General features: G+C 39.2%; 1 protein-coding gene across 1 annotated transcript in view; it reads left to right on the top strand.

Annotated features, from left to right (window-relative positions):
- The window catches only part of Slc2a13 (solute carrier family 2 member 13), a 290,023-nt gene that overhangs the window by 68,638 nt on the left and 197,138 nt on the right, over window positions 1-24,247 (top strand). The window contains exon 3 of the mRNA XM_059247592.1: window positions 4,749-4,957. Within this exon, the coding sequence (XP_059103575.1) occupies window positions 4,749-4,957 (209 nt within the window). The remainder of the gene's footprint in view (window positions 1-4,748; window positions 4,958-24,247) is intronic.

Here is a 24,247-nt window from a genome sequence, read left to right on the forward strand (position 1 = left end):
CAGGTTTAATAGCAAGTAGCAAAGAGAATTATGTGTACATTTTGCATCTGAAGATGATGCAGTTTCTATATTTATTTTTGCAGCTTTTTAGTCATTCCAAAGACAGAAAATGAAACAGGAAAGTTTTCATCTATGGGTAAATCTTATTTAATTCCTAACCCAATATATTTAATATATACTAGAAGATAAAAAGTCTGGTTTTTTAAAATAATTGATAGTATAGGACAGCCACTTTTTTATTGTTGCTTATTAGTTGTTTTATGCTATGGAATTGAACCCAAGTCTTTACTGCATATGTGCTCTGAACTGCTCTTCTAGCCCAACAGATCCTCTACATTCTTTAAGAGAAGCTATAACTCCCATTTATTTACAGCAATAAAATGCTCACTTAAGTAAGAAATTTGGTTGTATATATTAACATCTTAAGGAGAAATAGCCAAGCAAATATATTTATGTGAGTTGATCTCCCTCGTTCTCATCTGAAGAACTGCTTGAAGAGAGAGGATCTGATCATATCTAGAGTAACAGTGTTTTGTTCAGGAGGGTTACTGGGCAAGTAATTTTGCAGAGCTAAATGATCTAGAAGACTTGCTACCTGAAATGATGCTACGTGAGTCTGCACATAGTTACTTCCTGTGGAATAACACAGAGGTTTCAGTGCATAGCTATTAGCCTTTCAGTTCATAAAATGTTTACCAGATGACATCTATGTGCAAGATGCTTCACTGCCAGTACTCTGCTAGTGAGGGAATGTGAAAATTCAGATGATAGACATCGAGGTGGAGCAGCATACCTAAACTGTGATAAAAAATATATCCTCTGTGGGCTGCACGGAGGCATTAAGTGTTGGTATAATCACACAGCATAGGCAGTAAGGCCTATGTCATCTGCTCCATCATTCATTCATAAATACTTGGTTCACTCTCTGATTCTTACTTTTTTTCTGATTCTACCTATAGGTTTATTGTGCAGTTTATAGTAAGTGGTATTCTTAATACCCAAATCATAATTGTAATTTTCCTCTTTTGTTTTTAGAATTAAAACACAATTGCATAGAAAGCAGTTGCCTTACATCATGAGATCTCTCTCTGGGAGCCTTTAAATTGCTTTGCTATGGGTTTAGCGTGACTTAAAAGATAGACTGTCTTTGCAAAGCACATCAAATCGGAGGACCTTTCATTAAATTGTAAATGTGGTTAGGGCTGCTTATGAGCATAAAGTGGCCTTCTGACATTTGTCATCATAAATCTACCTTAGAATGTATGCATGGGATTTGTATCATCAGGAGACGTGAGGGTGTCCTGTATTCATGGAAATTCCACTTGCAGAGACCTGGAAGTTTAACCCAGCCACTTTAGTTGGAGTCATTAGGAGGCCTTTCTGAAGAAGTCTTGGTATGGACATCTGGACTCATGCTATAATGTTTGTTCCTTCTTTGGTGAAAACAAACAAACATTTTGTTTATTTTTTTATTTTTATTTATTTTTTTTTATCATTTTCCCAGTCAATAAGAGTACGCACTTAACGCCAGGCGGTGGTGGCGCACGCCTTTAATCCCAGCACTCGGGAGGCAGAGCCAGGCGGATCTCTGTGAGTTCGAGGCCAGCCTGGTCTCCAAAGCGAGTTCCAGGAAAGGCGCAAAGCTACACAGAGAAACCCTGTCTCGAAACCCCCCCCCCCCAAAAAAAAAAAGAGTACGCACTTAAAAGAAAATAATGGATAATTAAATTTTTTCTGTTTTTAGCCACTTGGTCACAATTATTTGTTTCTATCTCCATCTTCTCTGCTTTAAGCCATTTATTCCTTAATCATGGTGAACTGATGCCTCACAGCAAAATGAAATAGGGAAATTACTTTAAAAAATTACTCAAAAAGCAGAAATAACTATTAAGGAAAAACTTGTTGCAAGGCATGATGGATATCTCTGTGATGCTAGCTCTTATGAGAGAGGGACGGAGACCACAAGTTGTAGACCAGTATGGGCTAAATATAGCAAGATGATATTTCAGACAACAAAGCAAAACAAACAAAAACTGTTAACAAAACACAAAGGAAGCAATTTCAGGCACTTAGTCTCATGAAAAGTACACATTGTATCAGATAACTCTTAATCCGGGGTTGGTTCTCTGCTTTTGTGGGACAGCACACCCTAGATACTACACTCTTCAGGAGGAAAGGTCTGTTTTGGCTCAAAGTTTTTGCGTCAAGGCAGGACATCATGACTACAGTTCATTGTGAAGGGACTTGATCACCTCATGGGTGCTAGGAGGCCAAAGGAGAGAGGAAAGGTCTGGGGTCCCAATAGCTCCCTTGAGAAAATTTCCCAGTCAACTGACTTTCTCCCACTAGCCCCCGCTTCTTAAAGGTTTACCCTCTCCCAATAACAACATAGGCTGGCAAAGAAGCCTTCAGCATGGAGCTTTTAGGAGACACTTACCCAGACCATAGGAGCTCTGCCTTGGAACTTATGCATGGAATTTGTATCGACAGGAGACACAGAGGTTTTGCACACTATACTTCTGTTGTGTATATTGGACATATTATATACGGAGGGCTGTCATGGTGCTTTGCATGATTTGTTTGATTTAGAATGCAGAAATATAATTATGACGTTTGCCTATTATTAAAAATTATAATCTGTATGAAAGAAATTATTAGATTTTTCTCATTTTCAGTTTCAGCACAGCATAAAGTAACATTTCTTTTCTAGTGAATAAAATCTGGTTAAAAATTATTAAATATTTCTGTGCTCCACACAAACACCAAATTCTGTGATGAGTGTGTACTCAGTGTTGCTAGACTCTAGAGCAGCGGTTTTGAACATGTGGGTTGCCACCCCTTTGGCAAACCTCTAACTCCAAAAATATTTACATTATACCTCATAACAGTAGCAAGATTACATTTATGAAGTAGTCATGAAAATAATTTCATGGTTAGGGGGTCACCACAATATGAGGAACTGTAGTAAAGGGTCGCAGCATCAGGAAAGTTTAGAATCACTGCTCTGGAGAGTGCTCACACAGTGTTTTTAGACTGGTAATTAAGTGTATGGTCATTGCTGTTAGACTCTGGAGTGAGTATGTACTCAGTGTTCTCAGGCTTTGTGGTGAGTGTGCACTGACTGTTGTTAGACTCTGGTGAGTGTGTACTCAGTAGTGTAGACTCTGAGGAGCATGTCCTCTTTTTGTACTCTGATGAATGAGTGAGCACTTAGTGCTGTTAGAATCTGGGGTGTGTACTCACTGCTGTTACACTCTCTGGCAAGTGTGCCCTCAGAGCTGTTAGACTTTGGGGGTGCACACAGTGTATTTAGATTCTGGTGAATGACTATACACACAGTGCTTTTAGATTCTGTGCTGTGTACTCAGTTCTGTTAGAATCTTAGGAGTGCAAATCAGTGTTTTTAGGCTCTATGGTGAATGAATGCACACTCACTGCTGTTGAACTCCATGGTAAGTGTGTACACGGTGCTGTTAGAATCTGAGGAGTACACACTCAGTGTTTTTAGACTATGGCGAGTGTGCACTCAGTTTTCAGACTCCAAGGTGTACACACTAAGTGTTTTTTGGACTCTGGCAAATGAGAACACACTAGTACTATTAGGCTCAGTGGTGAGTGTGTATTCAGTGGTGGTGGACTCTGGTGAGTGTGTATTCGGTTCTGTTAGACTCTTTTGTAAATATGTATGTTGTGGAATATGATTTTAATTAGGCAAAGATGTGTTACATTTGTTTATGCAGCAGAATATTACTTTAACTGTGTAAAGGTGTGCTACATTTGTTTATGCTGCATTTGTTTAATGCTGTAAGGCTGTGTGTCTAATTATGAAAAGATGTGTTGCATTTGTTTAATTATGTAAAGGTGTGTTGCATTTGTTTCACCTTGCCTGCCTAAGGCACCTGATTGCTCTAATAAAGAGCTGAATGGCCAATAAATAGGCAGGAGAAAGGATAGGCGGGGCAGGCCAGCAGAGAGAGAATAAACAGGAGGAGAAATCTAGGCTCGAGAGGAATGAAAGAAGAGAACAAGGAGAAGGAGAGGGACGTGCCGGGGACAAGAAGCCGGGCAGCCTCCAGACAGACAGGTGTACGAAGCAGTGAAAGTAAGATAGACAGAAAGAAGGTAAAAAGTCCCAAAGCAAAAGGTAGATAAAGAGAAACAGCTTAATTTAAGTTAAAAGAGCTAGCCAGAAATGAGCCTAATCTAGGATGAGCATTCATAACTAATAAGTCTCCATGTCATGAGGTGGGAGCTGGTTGGTGACCCCAAAATGCTTGGTACATTGTGCTCAGTGCTGTTATACTTCAGGGAGTGTCCACCCAGTGTTTATATTTGGACTCGGTCATTTGAGGTTCTGGGGAGCATGGGACTCAATACTATCAGACTCCAGAGAGTGTGCACACTCAGTGTTTTTGTACTCTCGAGAATGTGTGTGGATTCTGCTGTCAAATTCTGTGCAAATGTGGACTCTGTGACATCAGACTCTGTTGTGTGTACTGAGTGCTGTTAGACTCTGGGAAGTGTGGACACTCAGTGTTGTTATACTCCTGTGAATGAGCACGGACTCAGTGCTGTTACACTCTGGGAAGTACATGCTCCATGTATTTAGATTCCTTGTCGAATGAGCGAGCACTCAGGACGGTTAGACTCTGTGGTAAGTGCACACTCAATGCTGTTAGACGCCACAGTGGATATATACCCAGTGCTCTAAGAACAATCTCACAAGGTCGGTATACTTCTTATTGCAGGTACATGTTGGGACTTGCAGCAATTCCAGCCATTATACAGTTCCTTGGATTTCTCTTTTTGCCCGAAAGCCCTCGCTGGCTTATTCAGAAAGGACAGACTCAGAAGGCCCGCAGAATTTTGTCTCAGATGCGTGGCAATCAGACTATTGACGAGGAGTATGACAGCATCAGAAACAGCATCGAGGAGGAGGAAAAGGAAGTCAGCGCAGGTAGGTGCACTTCCCACGGTATGAGGCAGAGAACTACACTGTGCTTTATTCAGAAATTAAATCATCTTAGTGTTATTTAACATGGCTTTATGCATATAGGCAAACAAAGGTAGTACATTTAACTTTTAAAATAGTATAACAATGTATTAAAAATAATAAAAGCAATGTAATATAACAAGGCAACTGAGATACATTTTAGATCAATAAAAAATTAGCGTGCTCAATTTACTGTTTTCAAATGTCTCAACTTTTATTTCATTCTGCATTTGTTGGCAGTTCATATGGGCATTCCTGAGAAAATGACAGACACCCTATGAAGGTGCTGGTGTTTGTCAAACACCAGTCTTACGTGTCATCAACTCCTGTTGCTCCCATTTCTAACAGAGCTGAAGGTTACTTTCTTCCACAGCATCCGATTTCAGCACTGGCAGAAGAGTGGGCCTTGACTTACCTTTGTGTGTGTTGAAGCGCAGTCAGTCGCCTCCTGCTACTGCCTTCCTGCTCAGACCAGAACCCCAACTATGGCTACATTTGTTTCTGAACACTTAAGCAAGCATCTGTTCTGTATCCGGCTGGTGTCTCTAAAGAAACACCTCCGTGCAAAACAAGGAGACTTTCCTCAGTAAATTATTTCCTTTAACTGTGTTCAACACCGTGTCCATTCTAAAAAGGACTATTAAAGATATCTATTTAAATTACGAATAACTTAGAAAAAATCTAGTCTGAGTTCTCCCTGTAGTACCTCAAATGAAATATGAGGGTTTTTTTTAATATTGAAATCTATATGCTAATTCCGTGTGATTGGAGTGAAAACTGAGAGTATTGAGGCTATTGAATTAAATGCTGTGTAGAATTTATGTGTCTATTAACTAATTAAAAACTCACCCAGAGGCAAGAATGTCACTGATTTTTACTATAAACTATTATGTTTAAAAAATGTTTCTGGTCCAGTTTTGTTTTTGAGACTGGGTTTCATAAAGCCCGTAGCCCACAATAGCCTAGAACTCATTATTTACCCTAGGGTGACATTGAACTCACCCATTATGTTGACCTTGAACTCTTGACGTTTCTGCCTATACCTCTTAAATGCTGGTAATGTGGGTATGTACCACTATGCCCAACTTGCACATAGCTTCCTTTTGATTGCTTATAAATAGTTCTTCTTGAGTTGCTGACAGTACACACTAATTGAGTTTTATGACTGCTGGGAATGTCTAAGCAAAGGGACTCTGTAGAAGCTTGTGACTTGTGACTCCATAGGACTCTGTGACTGCAGTTAATTACACATGCTTGTGTTTTTGTCACTCCAGGTGATTTTTCTGTGTGTGTGTGTGTGTGTGTGTGTGTGTGTGTGTGTGTGTGTGTGTATACTTTTTTTTCTTGGTCGTTTGAGTTTAAACCTAACCTTTAAGCCAGTGGTTCTCAACCTGTGGGTCACGACCATCAGAAACACATATTTCCGGTAGTCTTAGGAAACCACTTCATTGCTACTTCATAACTGTAATTTTGCTACTGAGCAGTACCTCAGTTCCTAAGAACATCAGAAACATGTTTTCTAATAGTTAAGAACCACTGCTTTAGGCTGAGTGCGTAGCACACTAGTTCTTAACCTATGGGTCATGACCCCTTTTGGAGCTGAATGACCCTTTCACAGGGGTCGCCTAAGACCATCAGAAAACACAGATATTCACCTTACAATTCATACCAGTAGGAAAATACAGTTATAAAGTGCCAACAATATGATTTTATGGTTGGGGGTCACCACAGCATGAGGAACTGGAATTAAAGGGTCACAGCATTAGGAAGGCTGAGAATCCCTGTTTACAGCACAATGGGAGATCATGTACCTAGCACACAGAAGATATTGACTTGAGTCTCCGATGTTTAGCCCCTCCAGAAAAAAAGACTTCCCTAAACCAAAAGTGTAGCTTCTTTGAGAAAAGTGTGTACAAGTACTGTTCCTCACACTCACTCATTTTGTGGATGTGTGATGGGTCCAGAAGAGAAAACATTTCCTTCAGATTGTTGTCAGGCATTGTCGTGAATACACAGACTCTGCTATCACTGTGTTGGCAACACAGTTGGTCTTCCAAGTCACTGTGGAATAGGACTGGATTATAGTGGAGTCTCCTCTCTCCTCCACATGATAGAGCAGGTCAGCTTCCTTCACAGGGTTCAGTGGCTTGGGTCATTTCTCCATCATATTGGGCAGAATAACAACAGAAAAGGCAGTTTATGGGAAAAGAAGCAGAGAGTTGGGTTTCCCCATGTGTTCGACATCATACATGCTGTAGGAAGATTACAGAAATGACATGTCTGTGCATCCCAGACATGACTTGAAGAGTTGGTGTTTCTTATGTGGGCAAGTGTGTTCATTGGGTATTGGGAGTAAGGTGTGAGCGGGATTCTTGTACTTTACAGAGTGTAAGAAAGTTAAAGTATGTCTGGGACTTTAGTTTATAAACTAATACCTTTCTCCCATAACAAGGAAAATACAGCCAGCCAACAAAGATCGAATTCCTTGGTAGGTAATGTTTCAAAAATAAAAGACATTTATTATGTATGTATTTATTTAGTGTGTGTATATGTATGAGTGTGTGCATGCCATGGGGTGTGGGTGTGTGTGTGTGTGTGTGTGTGTGTGTGTGTGTGTGTGAATCAGAAGACAAGTGGGAATCAGTTCTCTTTTTCTACCATGTTTATCCCAAGTATCAAACTCAGGTTGCCAAGCTTGGTAGCAAGTGCCTTCACTTGCTTACTTACCTGGCAGGCAGTTTTAAGGAAGAATTTCAAGTGTTGAATGCTGTCTGCCACCTTGTCTCATGGGCTCTGGTGACTAAGTTCCATGTCCGTGTCTTTCACTTGAGGATAAGAAGTGTATTCCTGGGTAAAGGGAAGTGCTTGAGAGGCAATAAAGCAAAAAGGGTAGCTTCATACCCACACTGCAGAACCTACACTATTCTCATATTATATTTCCGCTATGGAAGGACAAAACAGGTTTATTGCAAGGAAAAGTCCCCACCTTCGAATTGGTCTTGGAAGCACAGCTTTATTTTGTGTATCTAGACTTGTCTATTATCCTCCACTAAGCAAGCAGATACAGATAACCCATGGTATATGTATCTAAGTGGGCTACTAAATCATGTTATAATCTGAGATGACAGACTCAAAATGGGATCAACTCAGAAAAAAAAGTGGAATTTTACTAAATGGTGACTGAAATCTGTAGTAAGAGAGGAATACAGCTGTTTATATTGAATATACTTTCTCCGAATTGAGGATCCTATTTATCTGGGTGATAAATATTTATAGCAAGTGAAATCCATCGTTACTCCAAAAACCAGTCCATTTTACTTGAAACTGCTTTTCCAGAATTCGACAATTTAATGCAAGCGCTGACTCATTGAATGGGCGTGGTGGGATTCTTGGCTTCTGACTATCAAGGGCTACAGCCAACACTGTTGGACACAATTGCCTCACCTACAGAGTTGTTTGAAGAGTTGATGTCCAGTGAACACTTCTTACTTGAACTCTACATATCATTTTCATTATCTGTGTGCACATGAGGATTGTAAATGGTGTGCTGTATATGTAGTCCAAGAAGGTCCAAGATATCTGCACTTTCTATTTATCCATGTCTATTTCCAAAAGTTCATCTAAATCCATGGTGTAGTATAAGTAAGTCTCTATTGATACTTAGAGACCTTTGCACAGGAGGATTGCCAAGTATTTTCCATTGCCTTCAGATTTCCTTTTTAAGTTTTTTTTTTTAATTCTTCTTTATGTTTTTGAGCATTTTGCCTTCATACATATGAGTATATCTCATGATGCCAGGTGCCTGAGGAAGCCAAAAGAAGGCACCAGATCCCCTAGAACAGAAGATTGAGAGCTGATATGTAAATGCTAGGAACTGAGCATGGGTCCTTTGCAAGAACAGCTTGTGTTTATAATAACTGAACCAGCTCTACAGCCCTTGCCTTTTGATTTCATATATCCTATTCAATTATCTCTCCCTGATATCATTTACTTTACCATTTAGTTACTGCTGAGGTATTTCAGATACTGTCTGCCTTTTATGGTGTGGTCCATGAATGTCCCTCAAAGAAATGTTTGCATACTTGATTACCAGTTAGAAATGTTGTTTGAGTAGGTGTAGGAGGTGTGGTCTTGCTGGAGGAAGTATGTCACTGGGGACAAGTTTTGAGGTTTGAAAAGCCATGAACTCAGTTAGTTCTCTGCTTTCTAATTTTGTTCAAGATTTGATTTCTGCTTCTGTCCCAGCTACCACGTTTGCTACTTCCTTCCATCCTTCCCTGCCATGATGGGCTCTTAGTCCTTGGAAACATAAGCTCAAAAAAAACCCTAAAAACCCTTCCTTTCCACCCCCCCCCCAAAAAAAAAAGAAGAGGAGGAGGAGGAGGAGGAGGAGGAGGTGGTGTATTCCTGGGAGGTGGTGAAGGAATGCAGAGGCTGGCCTTTCCACCCCCCCCCCCAAAAAAAAAGAAGAGGAGGAGGAGGAGGAGGAGGTGGTGTATTCCTGGGAGGTGGTGAAGGAATGCAGAGGCTGGCAGTGCCGTTCTGTGAAGACAGTGGCCCCTGGGCTCTTATATACAGGAGTCACAAGGGCTTACAGAGGTTCTCCCAGAAAAGACACTCTGTCCACTTGCTTTTCCATACAGACCGATTGAGTGGGTATCAAGGTGGGATCAGAGGTAGAACAGGGAATGTGTATAAGGAAAGGCTTCCTTTTCTACAGAAACAAATTGTGATGAGCACACTATTATAGGAAGCCACAAAAGACCATGGGTGGTGGAGTAAGGTGGTTGTCGGGATAGCTTCAGTTCTGGACAGCGTATTAAATAGAATACAAGCCAAAAAAATTAGCCTTGTACTTTGAACACTAAAATATTAATATAAGTAACTATGTGAGTTTAGTATATTTATTTTATATGCTTGATAAACATGACTTCACATTTATTGATTTAGTCATCCATGTATTTATTTGCATTGCCAGAGATGGAACTCAAAGCTTCACATAGGCCAGCTAAGCACTATACCAGTGAGCCAAAACCTTAATATCCGTGTACATGGGAAGGAGCCCCTCAGGGCACTCTTCCAGGTTGAAATATGATGCGGGTTCACCTGGTCCCTGTTGTAGGGAATCAGGTGATGCTGTGTCCAACTTATCTCAAACATTCAAGCCAACATGATTTTAATTTTATTGGTCTGTGAACTCATTGAAATGGTGAATGTTGGCTGCATGTTTTGCTTTTGGTGGGGGAGTTTAGTCTCTAGCCTAGAAAGGAAGAGTGTGGTGGGAAGGGACATTTATTCTGCAGCTCCCCTTGAGTTCATTTTGATTTCTCTCCAGCTTTTCGGGGTCATGATTACTGTGTCAGGAGCAGATGGCTCCATCTCTCTCTCTCTCTCTTTTTCTCTGGTAATTTTGCAGTTAGGTCATAAGTCTTCCTGTAAATCATTTTGTTTTTCAGTGAATTGATGTTGTGCATGGCCATTTTAGCAATTCATATTTTTCAGCGATATTTGCAGGGAGGGCCAATATCATAGCTTGATAGAAATCCTTGTGTAGCTTCTTTAGAAATCCAATCTTGAATGATGATGACCTTGAGGTGAAAGGCTCCTTGCAGTTGTCAACGGTTGCCCGGAGAGGAAAGCAGTCCTCCCTGCAAAATGGTCAGAGGTTGCATACATTACATAAATTGAAACAAATGCTGACAATTTCCTAGGAAGATGACCCATGACTTTCTGCATATCGGTAGCGATGACAGTTCTGTATCTAAAATTCCAAATATTGTCTCAATATTGCTGAACTGTCAAGGCCTCTTGACTGTTACATGCACCCATCATGGTAAAGCATGTACTGGAACAGAAGGGAAGGTACTGCTGTCCTGCCACTGAAGGACCTGGGCAGTGCATGGAGTTATATCAAATTGGCTTTCTTAGTCATGGTGACGGATTTCAGAAGCTGTTTCATTGAGTGCTGCTTTAAATAAATGTTGCATTGATTTTTCTAAAACCCCAAAGGGCCTTTAAACTTTATGAAGAATGGAATCATTCTTAGTTTTACATTAAAATGTCATTGACTCCCGTGTTACGTGGGATGACGAGCAGCAGAGGTCTTCCACCTACACCCTTGTAGAAGGAAATCTTTCTGATGACCTCTAGGCCTTCAGTCACTTCTCTTCATTTGTATTGAAATCCAGTGTTTGAGTGTGTGGCTAGGAAACTCATAAGGGCTGTGTATCTCTGTTTTCTTGCTACATTATATGTAAATCTATGTCTTCTAAGAAGAAAATCCATGCTAAAAGGGCTTAGTATCCCCCCACCCACCCACACCCCCACACCCACACATCAATTCATTGTGAGGTGCACACTGTTTTTAAATTGTCTGCATTTAAACCAAAGAAGAGGCAATCCCCCAGAGAACAGGCGTTTCAAAAGAGTTCTGCTTCAGGGTAGTTCCTTTACAGGTTAGCTTCAATCCATTCCATATACCTAAAAGCCTGCTTTATAAATTACATATCTATAATATATTACACACACACACACACACACACACACACACACACACGCACACACGAGGAACACAAATGTTTCCACTGCCACCAGGCTTCAGTGCTTGTAATCCGCATGTTCTGCACTATCTGAGGAAATCCCGCTGATCTTTAGTGTCAGACATTATCAAATACTGAAGAAGAGGAGGAGGAGAAGAAAAGAAATTCATTTGTTCCTTCATATTTTAAATTCAGTTTGTATTTGGGATCCAGAATTTCATATGCTGCCTGTTTTCTCACTCTCTGATTATACTTCACAAGGCCTCTTAGCTCTTGATCTACAGGGGCATCTTCTGTCCGGATCCCATTGGGAACCTAACCACGGATGCGTGCTTCACTTCAGTTACTTATTGGTGCCTATAATCCTTGAAGTGTTCAAAAATGAGGTATGTGCTTGTCAGGATGAAGAAAAACTTAGGTTTACGAAGCTAAAACTATAATCAGTTGTTAGAGAGAAAGTGCCTTTGAAATGGCTTCTACTACATATCTCTTAGGTAAAATCACTTCAAAACTCATTTTAGAGAACTAAATATAATCCTTTTTCCCATGGTGTGGGATAAACCACAGAGACTTTCAAATAAACTTACATTGTTACCGTTATTATCATTACTATTATTATTGTTGTTCCTTTTGTTTTGAGAGAGGGTCTTGCTGTGTAGCCCAAGCTTTCCTCAAGCCCATGATGGTCCTGCCTCAGCCACTGTAGAGACAGGGTTATAGGCATGTATCACCATACCTGTCAAAACCACACTATCAGAGTTCATCGGATTGGAGGCAAGAAGCCCATCACATCTTCTTAACTCCCCCTCATTCATACATAGACAGCAGTGTTAGTTCTCTCTCCTTAGATTGCACTCAGTGGGCAATTACCTAGATGGAATTATTCATGATGTTGTAATAAGGAGAAAGTTCTGGTTGATTAGGAACTTCTCAAAGAAGAAAGACATTGAGGTGGTAAAGAGCAGGTAAAAAAAACAGTAGACGTTGAGGAAAGGTCCTGTTTCAGAATAAGAGGGCAAGATACCTTCCTTTTCTCTAGTCCGTGATGACCTAAGTGCTCCAGCCCCACAATCTGCATTAACATTTGCATCTCCCTGCCTACCCTGGCAGCTTAGCTCTACTACCTATATTCTTATATCCCTTCACTCACAGATTTATGGTGATAGACTTTGATGTTTCTTTAACATTCTGTGCCTGTTGGAGGAGTGGAGGAGGATGTTCAATCCTTGACTTTTCTGAGATTTGGAGGGGATGAAATTCTTAGCATATCAAGTATTTCCTTTCTGGTTAGTTAAGTCACTCCAAAGTTTTAGGAAGCATGCTTGCTGAGGAGGAGGTCTGACTAAGTGCACCATGAGTGTTTGCTGAAGGACCTATTCAGGGATAGAGGACTGTGCTTAAAATCTTACATTGATGTTTGGCATTTGTAACAGGTATAGAAAGTTACGGCCAAATTATGTTGGGCTTAAATAATTTATTTTCTGGGTCAAATGTTTGTCATTATAATGAAACTCAAGTATTAAACATAAAATCTTGTGTGATTTATTATTCGTTAGAATGATTAACTTTTGAGAAAAGATCTCACTGTGTAGTCCTGACTGGCCTGGAACTTTCTCTGTAGACTAGACTGCCTTCAAATTCACAGAAATCCATCCTCCCACGTGCTGAGATTAAAGGCATGTGTCACCACACCTGGCTGTTAGAATTATTTGAAGACAAATCTTGTTAATATCTAAATTTGGGCAATACTGTTCACAAATTAAGCTTTTATCTCTTATTATAAGATGCATATTATAGTCCATATCAGATCCAGTGCTGATTTGAATGTGAATGGCCTCCATAGGCTCATATGCTTTGTCTGCAGTTGGAACTGTTTTGGGAAGGGTTAGGAGGTATGGCCTTTTTGGAGGAGATGTGTCCCTTTGGGTGGGCTTTGACATTTCAAAAGCCCACAGCATTCCTAGTATCTTTCTCTCTGCCTTGTGGAAGTAGTTATCTTTTCTTTGTTGCTGGAGAATTTCTCTCCAGCTCCCGCCACCAAGTCCCGCCAGTCCCAGAGCCCACTTATAAAATAAACACACAGACTCTTATATTATTTAAACTGCTTGGCCATTAGCTCAGGCCTGTTATTGTCTAGCTCTTACTCTTATATTTAGCCCATTTCTATTAATCTTTACTTTGCCACATGGCTCATGGCTTACTGGTACCTTACATCTTCCTTGTCCTGATGGCGGCTGGCAGTGTCCCTCTCTCGGCCTTCCACTTCCCAGAATTCTTTTCCTTGTCCTGCCTATACTTCCTGCCTAGCCAATGGCCAATCAGTGATTTATTTACTGACCAATCAGCAACACACTTGACATACAGACCATCCCACAGCATTTCTTTTTCTTTTTCTTTTTTTTTTTTGAAACAGGGTTTCTCTGTGTAGCTTCGTGCCTTTTCTGGAACTCACTCTGTAGCCCAGGCTGGCCTCGAACTCAGAGATCCACCTGCCTCTGCCTCCCGAGTGCTGGGATTAAAGGCATGCACCACCACCGCCCAGCGGAAGTAGTTTTCTTAAGAGGTAAGCCCTTAACTATTGCTCCAGCTCCATGGCTGTCTGTTTGCTGCCATGCTCTCCTGTCATGTCCTCTAACTCTTTGGATTGTGAGCCCCAAATTAAATGTTTTCTTATATAAGTTGCCTTGGTCATGGTGTTTTGTTATATTTTCCTCATAGGGCTTAGATGTTTCTATTCATAAGTTTAAAAAGACTAGGTGCCTCTTGTTATGGCACAGTATTCAAGTCCTTATTTCCACTGTTTTCTTAATGTCTTCCTCATACCCCTCCGAGCTTCATGGACAACCCTCATGTGTTTTTGGGGCCTTCCAGGGGGGAGCACCATTCTTTACATATTCCTCTACTCCTGGGGCTGGCTCCAGCTCTGAAAATACCATGATTCTCAGTATTTGTATTTAACATTAAATAAAAGATACTTTATGAGTTATTTTTATTTTTTAAATGGTTTTATTTGTTAATGTATTGAAAATAAAGATTTGGGTATTATTGGCTCCTCTCTAAATACCAGGTTTTAATGACAGGAAATCACAGCATTTTCACACTAAAAATTAAACATTATTGCAAGAAATTAAAGAAGACTTTGGGGAGTGGGGAGAAGCCACTATGTTCGTGTCTTGGTAGAAACTATGATTAAGACAGCAGTACTTCCCAAATGATCTATTGATTCAGCAAAATCCTCATCAAAATGACAGTTTGTTTTGCAAAAGTTAATAAGCCAGACCTTTGTATTTGTTGTTGAAATGTGTTGGATTCAGAATAGCTAGAGCAGTCTTGAAAAGAAGAGAAGCAGAGTTAGAGAATTAATACTTCTTATTATGAGAGGACATGCAAAGCTACAGAAATAAAAACTACAGGGTCCTGCCATTAGGAGAGATTTTATAGATTAGCCAGATAGAAATGAGAATGCAGGAATCAACTTCTAAGCCTCTGGTCAATGGCTTTTAAACATTCTGAGGATAAAAGACCAGGTTTTCACCAAGTTGCTCAGGGGGAAGTGAATATGAACATGTTCTAGTTACTAGGTTTTGTTCATGTGTTTGCTTGCTTGCTTTTGTCAACTTGACCTCAGCCCCTGTCATCTGGGGAGACAACTTCAATTGAGAAATTGTCTCCAACAGATTGGCCGGTAGAGAAGCCTGAGAGGCGTTTTCTTGACTGATGATTGATGTGAGGGGGCCCAGGCCCAGCCCATTGCCGGTGGGGCATCACTAGGTAGATGGAGGTGGTCTGGGTTGTATAAGGAATGCAGGCTGAGCAAGCCATGGGAAGCAGGCCAGTAAGCATCACTCTTCCATAGCCTCTGCTTCAGTTCTTACCCCTGGATTCCTGTCCTGACTTTCCTTCATGAGGGACTGTAGACTGTAAGATGAAATGAACCCTTTCCTCCCCAAGTTGCTTTGGATTGTGGTGTTTATCACAGCGACAGAAAAACTAATAGAGCATGTAAAAATTAATCTGGCTTCCTATATTCTACTCAAAATTAACTTTAAAAAGACCTGTATGTAGGAGCTAGGGCTATAGAAGTCTTAAAACAGAGAACAATGTCTGAGACTATGTATTTGATGATGATTTCATGGATGTGCAATACCAAAAGCACAGATAAGAAAAAAGGTAGATCCATGGAGCTTGAACAAGAGTTAGTTTTTATGCCAAAGAACATTAACAAAAATGTGAAAAGACAACCTTCATAAGGACATTATTCCCCAATCTTATCTGATAAAGATTTTGTCTTAACTCTACAATGAATGCTCAGAAAACAGTGTGTAGACTAAGGATCCAATGTAAAGAGGTGGACAAAGGATTTAGGCTAGTGTGGAAAACCACAGAAGATACAGGAACAGCCGGTGAGCACATAAAAGAATGCCCAGCATTGATTCACAGTAAGGAAATACAATTCAGAATGGTAATGAATTGTACAATTCATTCATAACAAGTGGAACATTAACAGACACAAGTGTTGCAGAGGCTGGGGAGGAATTGTAGGCCACAGAACCCGCTGCTGGAAACACGGCATGCTGGGGAGACAGCCTGACAGGCACTTAGAAGAGAAGAGCAATTTGCCATCATCTCCATTCCATTCATTCCTACATTCATACCCACGGACATTAGAATATATGACAACACAAAATGTTCATGTGCGTGTTCGTAACGGCACTACCAACTGTATAACATCAAAAACAACATACGTGTTTATCAGCTAAGGAGTAAACACAATGCAAGAATGAAAATTCTGATACTGTACGGCCGTATAGATGAACTTAGAAAAGAATTGTGCTGACAGGAACCAGAACAAAGGAAGCTACATTTTAATTGATAGTATGAATAAAGTCTCCAGAATAGGTCAATTAGACAAAACAAAATACAGATTAATGGTTATTTGGGACTTTAATGGAAGGTGATAAGAAAGGGAATGTCTTTGGGTAATGAAATATTCTTGAATTCCATAATAGTAAATTTTGCAAAACATTGTGAATATATGAAAGCCTCTGAATTGCTTGCATATGTTTAAAACACTGAAGTTTGTAGTATCTAAATTATGGGTTATTAATAAAAGAGCTATTTCTTGTTGGTTGTATCATATTAGGGTCTAAGAGAAATTATTCACATGCAGTATTTATTCAAGTAAGTTCACAGATGAGATTTTTTCATCGTTTAAAGAAGCTGGATTAACTTGCTGATACTAGGTCTACCAATGCATTGAGGGAAACTCCTGGTTGTGTGGAGTTAGCATTCCAGTATAGTAGAAAGGTTCAAATGAGCACTATTTATAAAACCAAGTCATGCTGATTTGTCTTTGATTTTGTGTACACGCAGAGGTGCCATTTTAAAGTCTTCGCCTATGAAGTAATCTATTTTAGTCAGCTCAACCAAGGAGGTTTGCTAAAGAGACAAGGCTCAAATGTGTGATATAACAGGTTCAGTTTACCCATTTAAACAATGCTGTAATTAAGAAATTTAATTTCCTCATGAAGGAAAGTCATGTGTGTTGTTATATGCACAAATGCATGTGTGTGCAGTTTATAGAATCTTAAGTGTTGTTCTTTATATCATAGTCACTTTATCATTTTTTAAAATTTTATATTTACTCTGTGTGTGTGTGTGTGTGTGTGTGTGTGTGTGTGTGTGTGTGTGTGTGTGTTTTATAAGCATGCACATTATCAGGATGCCTATGTGGATGTTTGAGGACATCTTCAGGATATCTTGCTTTCTTTCCCAGCTGCTGTAACCATTGTTCTACTCTCCACTTAGGTGAGATAAGCTAATAATAGGTTCTGCTGGTGGGCAAGACCACACAGTATTTGCTCTTCTGTACCTGGCTTTTTTTCCTTAACAGAATCATCCATGTTGCTGCAAATGGCAAGATATCATTCCATTTCATGGTTAGTGTTCTTATGTGTGTGTGTGAGCATGCGTATCTATCTAACATCTACCTACGTATCTTTCTGTCATCTATAATCGTGTTTTGCTTAGCCATTCATTATTTTTGTGTTGATTTTGCTTTCATTTAGCTTTTTCCAAAGCAGTTTCTTTTTTATTGAAAATACATTTTTCATACAATTTATTATGATCTTGGCTTCCACTCCCTCATCTCCTTCCACATTTTCCCACTTCCCTATCATCCTTGCGACTCCATGCCTTCTTTCTCTCGCCCTAGAAAACAAACAAGAAAATAAAAAAAAACTCATACAAACCAGAATAAAGCAAAACAAACAAAAAAGCATGAGAAACACACACATGCACACACACACACACACACACACACACACACACACACACGCACACACGCACACTTGTATGCACACCAATAAAACACAAAATTGTAAACCTTAATATACAAGCAAAAGACTAGCAATGTAAAAATGGCTAGGGCCGGGCGGTGGTGGCACGCGCCTTTAATCCCAGCACTCGGGAGGCAGAGCCAGGTGGATCTCTGTGAGTTTGAGGCCAGCCTGGGCTACCAAGTGAGTTACAGGAAAGGCGCAAAGCTACACAGAAAAACCCTGTCTCGAAAAACCAAAAAAAAAAAAAAAAATGCCTAAAACAAAGCTACATGAGACAAAATATTTCAAAAATATCACTGAGTTCATTTGGTGTTGACCATCTACTGCTGGACATCAGATCCACCCTTAAGTGTGGTTTGTATATCCAGTGAGACTCCATTGGAGAACACTAATTTTTCCTTGTGACTGGTTGACAATTGGAGATAGCTTGTTTGGTTAGGGGAATGGGGCCCCATATCTACTTCCCCATCTGAGCATTGGGAGCCAATCTGGCTTGGACCTTTGAGGCCCTGTGCATGTTGTCACTGTCTGTATGAGTTCATATGTGCATCAGTCCTATTGTGTCTGGAAGATCATGTTTCTTTGGTGTCATCCACCTCTTCACAGAAATTGAAAGGATAATTTTCAGCTTCCTAGAAACACACACACACACACACACACACACACACACACACACACACACAAAAACAAAAAACAAAAAACAAAAAAAAACAAACCCCAAACAAACAAACAAAAAAAACTATGAGAGCTAAAACAATCCTGAATAATGAAAGAACTGTTGGAGGTATTACTATTTACCATTCCTGGTCTTAAGATACACTACCTAGCTGTAGTATAAAAGCATCATGTAGTATAAAAACAGGCATGTTGATCAACAGAATATAATTGAAGACCCAGACATGAGTCAAAAACCCTATAAACATCTGGTTTTTGACAAAGAAGCCAGGAAAGCACACTGGGAAAAAGACAGCATCTTCAACAAATAGTGCTGGTCAAACTGGATGGCTGCATGTAGAAGAATGTAAATAGATTCATTTTTTATCACCTTGCACAAAACTCAACTCCAGATGTACAAAGAAAGACCTCAACATAAGACCAAATACAGAGTCTGATAGAAGAGAAAGTGAGGGGTAGTCCTGAACCCATTGGCATAGGAAATGACTTTCTTAATGGGACACCAATGGCACAGGTCCTAAGACCAATAATCAAAAAATGGGACCTCATGAAACTGAAAAGATTCTGTATGGCAAAGGACACCATCACGTGCATGAAGTGGTAGGTTGCAAAATGGGAAAAGATCTTCATCAATTATGCATCCAATACAGGGTTAATATCTAAGCTATATAAAGAACTAAAAAAAAAAAAATTGACTGGGCATCAGGAAAACAAATAACCAAACTAAGGTGCCAAACTAAACAGAGTTCTCAAAACATGAAATGTAAATAGCTAGAAACACTTAGAGAAATGTTCAGCATCCTTAGTCCTCAGGGAAATGCGAAGCCAAATAGTCATTCACTCTTTATTCACACTGGATTGATTTAATAATCTGGCTGCTACTGTGAATACTATTACAAAAGCTATGAGAATGATTATGTCTCCTCCTCACATAAATTTCCATGTCTTTTGGTTATGTGCCCAGTAATGGAGCAGCTGAGTATTATGTAAGTTCTACCTTGAGGTATTTTGAAGATATTTCATATAGTAGGATGCTAAATTATGTTTCTACCAGTAATTTATAAAACTTTTCCTCATATCTTTGCAGGCATTTATTTTATACTTTGAGTCTTTTTGATGATATCCCTTCTTATAGGTGCAAGGTGATGCCTCATTATGGTTATAATTTTCATTTTCCTTATGATTAGTGGTTTTGAGCACTTTTTAAAAATGCATACTTGTTTGGCCATTTTGAGAAATGCCCCTTCAGGTCACGTGCCCATTTTCTATTACATTTCCATTGTTCAGGTGACTTGCTATTGTGCCTTTTATCCCTTGTCAGAAATACAGTTTGCAAGCATTCTCTTTCATTATTGAAATGGTCCCCTCAGTCTGTTACTGTCACCATGTAGGAGCTTTTTAAGCTGAGAAATAAGGATCTACTTTCATTCTTTTGCATATTCATGTCTAATTTCCCACTATTATTGGGTGAAGAAATTATCTTTTCTCAAGTTCTTAGAGCCTTTTCTTTCAGAGTCAATTGACTATGGATATGTGGTTTTATATATCTACATCTGGGTTCTCTCCTCTCTTCCATCGGGCTCTGTGTCTCTTTCGGTTATTGTATCTTGGTTTTATGTTTAGAAGTTGGTAGTTTGATAGCCACCAGTGTGGTTCATTTTACTCAGAATCACCTCAGCTATTCGGGGATCTTCTGTATTCCATATAACTTTTAGCAGTATTTTTTTTTTCTGTTTCTTTAAAAATGTCTTTGGGATTTTGGTAGGGATTCCATTAAATCTGTAAACTGTTTTCATAAGTATGGGCCTTTTTCACAATTTGCAGCCCATGGACATGGGATGCCTTCCATCTTTTGGTGTCTGCAATTTCTTTCATCAATGTTTTGTAGTTTTTCTTGACTTCATTTCCAGCTCTCTCTTTGTGTGTGTATAGTCTACACTTTTCAATGTATTAATATATTTTGTAAATGGTAACAATAATGCCCTTAGAATGAGAATCATAGTGGAAAATGTTTTCCACTCTTGAATAGTCTACTGAAGATTGCTGTGGAATGATTCTTCTGTACACTGTGAATATGTATTAATCTCCTTGGTTAATAAAAAGCTGACAGGTCTGTACCTGGGCAGGAAGTTAGGTGGCAAAGCCAAATTGAGAATGATGGGAAGAAGGAGGGCAGAGTCAGGGAGATGCCAGCTAGCCAGCCGCCCAGGAAGCAACTCATGCTAGAGGACAGGTAAAGCCACAAGCCACAAGGCAATACATAGATTAATAGAAATGGGTTAATTTACATTAAGCATTAACTAGTAACAAGCCCGAGCTATTGGCTGAGCATTTATAAATAGTATTAAGTCTCTACGTGGTAATTTGGGAAATGGCTGCTGGATACTTGGGAACAGGCAGTTGGGACAGGAAAACTCCCACCTACTAGTTTAACTATCCACATACAAAGTTATAGTTATACTGTTAAATCATGGTTAAATAAATAGACACTGCTATAAAAAAAAAAAAAACCATTAAAGCGTATCTGTGTATTTTATTACCTGGCAAATGACACCATCAACGATATAGGCATTTAACCACAAGATGTGTGTTTTATTTAGTCTTGAAGAATATGCTTATCAATTAATTCGATTGCCATAAATAATCTTACCTCCCCAAACAAAATCACACAAAATTTTGCTTACTATAATCTCTTAAAAAAAAAAAAAAAAAGAAAACCCAAACTCTTCTGGATCTAATCTAATCTAATATTAATCTTACTTTATATATGAAGTAGGTAATTTGGGCACATCTTTTATAAAGTGTGATATGTGAAAACTTTAAATCACTGAAGAGGAATATTTTAATTGATCTTATAAAGGAATTTTCTCATAGTGTGATGTTATCAGGACTCATTTGTTGTAATTTATAAATGATTTCCCTTTTATAATAGAGACCAACAATTTACATGGTTTCTCTTTTGAATAGGGATCAGCAGTTCTCACTTAGTCTGGTTCTCTTCACAGATGTTAGCTTGGGACTTTATACTTAACTGACTTTTCTGGCCTAATAGACACTGTGTGGTGAGGTTTGCCCACCTCTGTTCCACGCATACAATATTTTTCCATCATTTAGCCCTGGTTTATGTGGAGTTCACGTGAAAATATTTTGTAATGAAATATTTAAAATATTTTCTCTCTTTGGGAGTTTTCATAATTTGCTAGATAAGAGCAAACCCCTAAAGAAAAAAGCAGGAGGTGACACTATGTGGTGTTCCCAAGACAGATACGTTTTAGATAGATGTAAATTAATCTGTATTAACTACTTTTTTCCCCTCTTAAAGTATGTGGTTTTGTTTTGATATAACCTTGAGCAAACTTTGCAAAGATGTCATTTAGTTTCCTTAGCTTTCTTCAATTATAAACTCAGGAGATGAAGACCTTCAGATCCTCACAGGGCATGAGAATAATATATAATATACCGTGCTTTCTACATAGGGTTTTGTACAGGAATATACCTTTAAAAGTGGACTTCTCATCCTTCACTCCATGCATTAGTTAAGTATGCCTCAAAGGAAATTACAAGTGAGCATCTCATCATTGTGATTTATAGACATGCATGTAATATATATTTAATGTCTGACTGGCTGGCTCACTATAGACAGTTTATGACAGTGAATGCTTGTGTAGTGTAGTGGCCTCAGCACTGTGGAAAAACATTCTAGATGTGGAGAAAAGAGGGTACATAAGATCCTCAATTTAAAGATACAATCCATCAATTTTTTTCAGAGTTTTTTAAACTTTAGACTTAGCCTTTATAGAACACTACTGAAGAAAAAGAATTGATGGTTTTGTATGCCCTCTTTACTAATTTTTTTTTAGAAGCTGTACTCTGTGTGTGTTTTGATAAATTTATATATAAAAGGATACCATTGTGTATTTCTTTAAATTCTGAAATACCTTTAGGGGAATTTTTCCTACCAACATTTGAACTTGAGACTTGGAGGCATGGAGTTGGAAGTGACCAGTCTTATGTCTTCCCTGACCCCTCATTTCTGCATTGTGCTGTTGATCAACTGCTGGAGCACGACTTCCTGGGGCACTGCCATTTCTAAGGAATGAAATTGGATCCAAATTCTTTTTAGGAGGATGTGATTTGTTGTTTTGAATGTGGCTTGTTTCTGGAAGACACTTTACCACATAACCATTATTGCTTGGATGGTTTCCATTCCGAAGAATGCTGGCCAAGGGAAAGCAAAGGGACAGAAGGTCAAGGCGGGAAGCTATGTGGCACATGGGATTGAACTGGAGGCTGTCTGGACGTAGGTTTTAGGTTGCTTATGCACAGACACACACACACACACCCCATAAAAGAAGAGCAGGGATTTTTCATCTTTAAGCAACATATATTTTGAATTTTGTGTGAATAATGAACCTCCCTTGATCATTCAAGAGACAATGGCCATTTTTGTACCTGTAGTTTCAAACATTTGACAAATGGAAAGAGTGATTCAGAGAACTAATTAAGTGCCAATTTTGGGGAAAAATGGTTCTGTTTCCAGATGGCAAAGGAGCATCATTAATACCTTCTCTGCACTTTCAAACAGGAGACAGATGCTACCAATAAGAGAGAGTCAACACTTCATGGTTGTTTTCAATAAAACACATATTATCTCATAGTTCTAAGATTTGAACCATCAATCAAATTAGGCAGGTTTCTGTTGACAAAATCCCATTTAAAAAAAAATGAGGTATGTTTATTTACTGTTTTCTACAAACTTCTTTCTGCTAAGGATTAGAAATATCAGTGAAAACATGGTAAAGAAATCTTAGAAACATGAAATAGCCAACCCTCTACTCAATTGAGTTAACAGATTACCATGACCCTCAGGTTAGTGAGAAGAAGGTGAGGAATTATTAACTTTTTCCTCACCTGACACAGGGTGCCCTTTGGGGCTAGCTTCCTGCCTCTGTGACCTCTGCAGTTAATCATGCCCTTGGCTCAGTGTCCTTCTGTTGTGTCTTGAGATTCTTAACTGCAAGAATGTATGCATTTAATGTAATTTTTATATGACACTGGAAACTTCATAAATTATTAAGACCCAAAGAAGTGGCAAATGGTGTTTATGGGTAGTTATATAATGAGGGAAATGTTATGATATGGTTGTAATAAACTACAGCAACTGGACAAGGCTGTTCAGATTCTCTGACACCTCCCTATGTGACATCTTTCATGAGAATCTTTATGGGAGAAGGGAGAGAGTGGTCTTCTTAGGTTTTGTGGTCTGTTCAGGGGACAATAGTAGAAGAAAATCTAAGAGCACATCCTGCTTCTGCCCTTTTCTCAAATAGTGTTATGCTGTGCTTCAGTGTCTGCAATAGATAAACCGAATTCTAGTTTATAATTGGAGCATACGTATACTAAGTCAGGGAAGGTACTTATTTGCCTGATGCCACATCATCACAGTGGTAGATTTAGCATCAGTATGAAGCTTAACAGCACAATATAACACCAGCTGGTACACAGAGTCCAAGTCAAGTTAGATATTCCCACGTCCGACTGCCAACAGCAATGTGAAATCCTCCTGAGCTCTTTAAGTATAATTCATGTCAGTGGTTCTAATTTTCTACTTCTTTATGTCAAGTCTGTATTCCTCTGTGCTCCCCATCTCTCTTCTCCCTCCCTCTCTGAGATTAAAAAAAAAAATGTTTTAGTACTTT

Source organism: Peromyscus eremicus, chromosome 20 (assembly GCF_949786415.1).
Source record: "Peromyscus eremicus chromosome 20, PerEre_H2_v1, whole genome shotgun sequence".
Lineage (NCBI taxonomy): Eukaryota > Metazoa > Chordata > Mammalia > Rodentia > Cricetidae > Peromyscus > Peromyscus eremicus.